The sequence below is a fragment of the Priapulus caudatus genome, unplaced genomic scaffold, assembly GCF_000485595.1.
Source record: "Priapulus caudatus unplaced genomic scaffold, Priapulus_caudatus-5.0.1 Scaffold31, whole genome shotgun sequence".
In the NCBI taxonomy this organism is placed as follows: domain Eukaryota; kingdom Metazoa; phylum Priapulida; class Priapulimorpha; order Priapulimorphida; family Priapulidae; genus Priapulus; species Priapulus caudatus.
The window spans coordinates 318,143-324,367 of record NW_014577092.1 but is presented as its reverse complement, the minus strand read 5'-3'; the positions used below and the strand labels follow the sequence as shown (position 1 = coordinate 324,367).

General features: G+C 48.4%; 1 protein-coding gene across 1 annotated transcript in view; it reads left to right on the top strand.

The window, feature by feature from the left end:
- Positions 1 to 4,941: 4,941 nt before the first annotated feature.
- The window catches only part of LOC106816276, a 98,144-nt gene continuing 96,860 nt past the window's right edge, over positions 4,942 to 6,225 (top strand). Inside the window, exon 1 of the mRNA XM_014820862.1 lies at positions 4,942 to 5,236. Coding sequence (XP_014676348.1) covers positions 5,182 to 5,236 — 55 coding nt within the window. The 5' untranslated portion in view covers positions 4,942 to 5,181. The remainder of the gene's footprint in view (positions 5,237 to 6,225) is intronic.

Sequence of the window (6,225 nt, the reverse complement as noted above, 5' to 3'; positions counted from 1 at the left end):
AATTGAGCTGATTACCCTGCAAAAGGTCAACCTACATATGTAGTGTTTTCATATATCCACTCGTTTTGCTCATAACCTCCATGCGTTTTTTACTCAGCGCAATTGAGTACTAAGCGTTGAAAGAAATTTCACTCGCGCAAAGTCGAGTGATATAATAGCAGAACATAGAGTTGCTTATATAGGAAGAATCTCGTATTTCTGCTCAAACCACAAATATAAATAATAAATTGCTACTATGAATATAATTACAGTTGTATGTAGTTACAGGTCATAGTGGAACGTGCCGAGGCCACGTGTGGGTTTCTTTCAGGACGTGTTATGCAGCATACGCCTCTTGGCGAGAGCTCACCATATAATACATAGACACTATATTTTACCTATGTAATTTCTATGGCGCTCACAGTGTTAATAAAGGAGCAATCGCGAGTATGTGTGTTTTGCAACAGTAGAGGGCGTCCGTGGGCAGCATGCCTCAGCGCCGTATATAGAGATATATAGAGATATCTATATACGGCTCTGGCAAGCCTAAATAAGCGTGTCACACACAATAATTAAAAATACTCAGAGAGTTTTAGCACATATACAGTATGTACACGTTACTCATGCCAAATAACCACCAGAGGTCCACACTGTGCTCGGAACTTTCGCCAGCTAAATGATGCACAATTTCCAGCAAGCCGTCGGAATCCGTCTCACACACGAAAACGGCGGACCCGGTCACCAATGGCCACGTCACTTGACAGAATAGTATAATTTCTCGACAACACCAATCTTACTATTTATGCTCTCCAGACGTCCATAGTACCTTGCGTATATAATGCAGATTCGTGCACTCTAGTGCTGGATATTATACTACCAAAAAAGAAAAGGGCCTTTCAAGAGACAAAATGGCGCAATATTGGCAAACACTCGCTACTGTTGCGTCTCCTGTAAGTGTGTCGAAATACTAGTTTTTACGCCGGTCTCGACCGCCGCCATCGCTGCATATATATGTTTATAGTTCCCTTCTCCTGATTCATACTTCACTGATTCTTTACTCCATAATACAAGCCCCTGTCTGAAGCCATCACCGCCTACGCGCTAATATTACTAATGCTCTGCATAACAAATGACGACGCACTCTTAGTACTTCGTTGCACAATGCGAATCCTGAAACATTTCGTCGATATTTCTTTTTTGGTGTAATAAAAATAGCGCACTTGGTATCACGGTCGAGGGGGGATTAATTATGGTGCATGGTGAAATGAGCACTGATACTTGTACATCTTCTCATTCTGCTACCCCTACTACTCATTGTTCTTCCCATTCTACCTTCCCTCATCCTTGTCATTTCACTTATAATTTCTATACCATCCATTCTTTCTTTCCTCTCTTTCTTCCACTCCTCACCATCCTCTGCCTACCTTTCTTCGTCCTCTTCGTTTTTTTCTTCTTCACCTCCCCTCGTTGATCATTGACATCATCCTTCACATCTTCCCCTTTTCGTAATCCTCTTTCTCTTAATCCTCCTTCCATCTTCCTTCCCTCTTTCTCCTCTTCCTTTCTCCCCTCCTCCTCTTCCCCTCCTCCTCCGCCTCTTCATCCTTGATCTTCTTCTTCTTCCTCTTCTCCTTCTTCTTCTTCTTCTTCTTCTTCTTCTTCTTCTTCTTCTTCTTCTTCTTCTTCTTCTTCTTCTTCTTCTCCTCTTGCTCGTCTTCCTCCTTCCCCTCTCTCTCCTTGCCCACTTCTTCGTCCTCCCCGTCTCCTACCTCTCCACCCCTCCCCAATTCTCTTCCCTTACCCTTCTTCGTCATATTCTCCCACATTCCCCTCCCCCACATCTCAATCCCTCTCCTCTCCTACTTCGTCCCCCTTTCCCATCCTCCTTACCGTGGCTCCCCACCACTTTCCTTCCCTCCCCCCACATCTCTATCCCCTCTCCTGTCCTACTTCGTCCCCTCCCTCCTATCCTCCGTATCGTGCCGGTATCATCCATGCAACGCGTCTGACGCGATTGCAGATCGCACGCGCACTGACAGCGTGTCCCCCTAGCGGGCGTTTGAGAGCGTGTGCGGTGGAGCGGAAGCTATTGGGAGCGCGGTGGGCGTGCCTACACGCACCATTAATACTTGTCACGGCCCGCGCAATTTTCCGCCTGTTGGACAGTGATGGATAACTTGTTGCCGCGCTGGAGCTCGGCGGGCTATAGAGACGAACGCGAAAAAACCTGCCGAGTTCGCGCAGCGCCCGCTTATTGGCCTATCACGAGCACACGCGATCTCGTCTGCTTAGCAGAGAATACGCAGCGTGGTTATGTTGGTGTGTGTGCGTGTGCGTGTGCATGCGTGCGTGCGTGTGTGTGTGTGGGGGGGGGGAGGCAAAGGAGAGCGAAAGAGGAAGAGGAATGGTGAACCGAGTGAGATGGAAGGGAAAGAGGGATAGAATGAGGCAGGATAGTAAGGGGAATGAGGGGTAGATGCGAGGTAAGATAGAAGGGAGAAGGATGGAGAGGTTGTTTCAGGTGAGTTGTATTTCATGAAGTTATCCTACTACTCACGCGATAGCATCTTGGTATCGACTAACGTTGGTGTGAATCGTAGCAACCTGATGTTGCTGATGAGTTAAGGCGTTGCACGGTACAGGCTAGTGTATATTGCACAGGTCACATTCACTATCTTATTTGGTGATAGTAAATCCTATTCTATGGACTAGGGTTGGGATTGGGTTAGGGTTGTTGTTATTAGGATTAGGGGTAGAGTTGTGGTTAGAGCTATTATTATATGACTATGATTAGCTTAGTGAGACATAGTGACCATCATAGACCTGTACCATCACCACCGCCAGTAGGCCGTCAATCAAAAAGCACGGATTCTACATGATCGACTATTTTGTGCGCGTATGAATATATCGATTTCCTTTTTTTGTTCTCGTGAAAAATTTACCCTCTGAGCGATAACTCTGCGGTGTTCTTCGTACTTCGTTACAGGTTCGACGGACATCGTGAATTTATAAAGCCGTTATCCCCTGTCATTCACTAGATAGTCAGCGTTATCCAGCGCTACATGCACCGACCGCGTAAACCTAATGAAATCTCGCAGCGAGATCTCGCGAGATCTGTTCGAGGGCTCGAGAGAGCGATGATCTTTCGCTTCCTGAATTGTTCTCTTCCGATCACTTTTCGCTTTTATTGTGATCTTTTACCTAATCGATTTTTAGTAGGATTTTTTTTATAGTTTAGGGCGATATGGTTTGTGCAGGCGCAGTAGCACAAAGTAGTACTAAGGATTGGCTTTTTAGTAAGGATAAGGATAATCATTGTTCAGTGAAAATATGGTTTTTAGTATCGAGAATTTTCGTAGAGTTAGTTTCAAAACATGTGGCCCGTTGCCCGAAACAAAATTAGTTTTAACATTACTCTTAACATGTACCCTTTGCCGTTGACAAAAATGTCTTCACGAGAATGAAAAATCCTACCAAATTTTTTCATGACTTTTCGAAGCAAAATTCAGTCGATTTACAAACACATTAAGTAATATAAAAACAAGACTTAGTCTTAAGAATAATGAGACTGATTATGTTTCTGCCAACGGGCCCCGGTTAATTGTCTGTAGGAATAATGTTTTAGACGGGGCAGTTGTGTAGTGTGCATGTCTCTAGTGGGCAGTGTTTAGGTCCAATTTCCTGAGTAGCGATGGATTTTTAGTAGCTCGATGGAAAGAGCTTTTGGTGGCTTCATTATTTCGCATCCTTCCGCGTCGGCTTCTCCACCTTTCTTTCTCTCTCTCTCTCTCTCTCTCGCGCGCGCGCGAGCACCCGTGCTTTCACGCGATCATTCATGAATCTGTCCCATGCGTCCGTCGCCGCAATGACGCGACAGCCTCTCCAATTGAAAACGTGGCTATTTTCAGCGCGTCATCGATCATGGCTTATCTGGCATTTCGGATTCTGCGAGCGGGAGCGGTTTTTTTTAATATACCTTATCGCGTCCCCTTGACTACTTTACCCATATTTCAGCAGCGTCGTCGACAGCAAGCAGATATCGCTATAACTATAGATTTATAGTTGCTATCACATTCGATCTTTTCCCTCTCGCTCTCTCGCTTTCTCGCATGCTCCCCATCTTTTATCGCAGATCTCTCATTAGCCGTTCGTCTGTGTCGAACAAAGCGGGGGCAGACGTGTAAGTAATCCTTGTGTGCAAATGTGCAGAAATGGCGTCTTGAATGGGAATTATGTCGTACAACTAATGCATGACGACTTGCTAGGTGTACTTAACTAACGCATCTCTTCATAACTCGTAACGCGTAAAGATCCACTAGAAAGTGATCGAGTGAAAGAGAGCGAAGATTAGAGTGAAAGCGGTGGGGATGATGAAAACGATAGAAGACGAAGAGAGGTGGAGAGAGAGAGAGAGAGCGAGAGAGAGATTAATTTAGAGAAATAGAAAAATAGAAGAAAGCATGCGCGCGAGAAAGAAGGATAGAGGGGGGGGGGGACGGCAAGAGAGCGTCAATTGCGGGAGCAGAAAGTATTAAGCCCCACACATCTCAGTTGCTTCCTCTGTCCATAGCCTCGTCTCTCCACAGCTTCTTCACTCGACACCGTCTTCTTTCTGCATCCTTTCTCCGCATTATATTTTCTCTACGACCTTGTCTCTCCAGCAACATCTTTTCACTGCACCCGCAGCCTCCTCTCTCTACAGCATCTCTCCTCTCTTCTTCCTTCCTCATCCTCTCTCTACATAGGCAATGCGCGGCCTCGACTGCACAACCCGCAAGGCAACGCAATGCATCGCATGCTCGCTCGCTTGCTTGCCGCCCTATCACAACCTCCCCGCGCGCATCTATCTATCTATTCCGAGCAGTCGCGATCGTAGTCTTTCCCGCGGCGCTGCTACCGTGTACTGCTCGCCTGGCCGCCTTCCTTCATTTGCCGCCTGACTGCGTAGCGCGGAGCCTGCCGCAGCCGGCGAAGCAGTCTAGATTCCCAACTCCCGGGGGAGCTCCGGTGGGCCGTGCCATCGCAGAGGGAGGTAAACAGAACAGCCTATTGTGTGCACGCTAGCGAACGGCGGCGCGGACACGGGGAGAGGAAGACGATTCGGCGTGGAGGAAGAGAAGGAGCGAGCGAGAGAGAGAGGAGAGAGTTTTCAGTCATGGTTTTACCGTGGAGGCGACCAGTACTGAGCGCGACGACGCCACGATGATGCTGCACGTTCTCCTCGGATTGTCGCTGGCAGTGCTGGCCGAAGCGCAAGGTACATGTATGTACGCGTCTACACTGGCTGCTATAAGTATAACTGCCGGCTGCGATAACCCAGGCGTGCTTTCTGATGTGCATGCGTGGTGTGTTTACAGCGTGCGTGCGTCCAGCGGTGCCGACTGCAGTACTCACCAATGCTGCTAGTGTTATGTAACGCCTGCAGCCATTTCAATGATATTTCACCCGCGCGCACGCGCGTGTACGTGGCTGTGCGTGCGTGTGTGCGTGTGTGTGGGTGTGCGTGCGCGTGCTTCAACTTTGTTACAGGTGACAGATAGCGTGGCCGTGCTGGCGTCTCTGTATTTGAGATGTTTCCAGCTTCCGTGTCGAGCTGTGACAGCGAGTCATGAGATCTGTGACTGCGGCGAGCCTCACGTTCACAGCTATAGATCATATACGCGACGCAAATCTGGCGGGACATTTTTTCGGTTCTCGCGACCACTCGTGCGGTTAACTCAAGCCGCTACCGTAGCTGCCAACCGATGCTTACACATTAGAAAACGGCGTCCCACTATGCACCTGGGAAAGAATTCCCAGCAGCTTTTGACGGTTCGGAAAACGGCGAAGCGGTTAAGGTGCGACTGGAATTGATAAGTGTAGCGGGTTTTACGTCACTGCGTCGTGATTACTCTCCGTGCTGGGTCGAAGTCTTCGGCTTACGTCTGCTATCTGTGCCACTCGCTCTCTACCGAACAGTCATCGTGGTATCGATGAAAGGACAAGCTCATACGCGCGCACACACACGCACTCGCATGCACGCAAGAATACGCACAAACACGCATAAGGACACTTACAAACACACGCAGACATACACACACACGCACGCACGCACGCACGCACGCACGCACGCACGCACGCACGCACACACACACACGCACGCACACACACACGCTCATTCAAGCACGCGCGCACACACACACACACACACACACACACACACACACACACACACACGACACGCACGCACGCACGCACACACACACG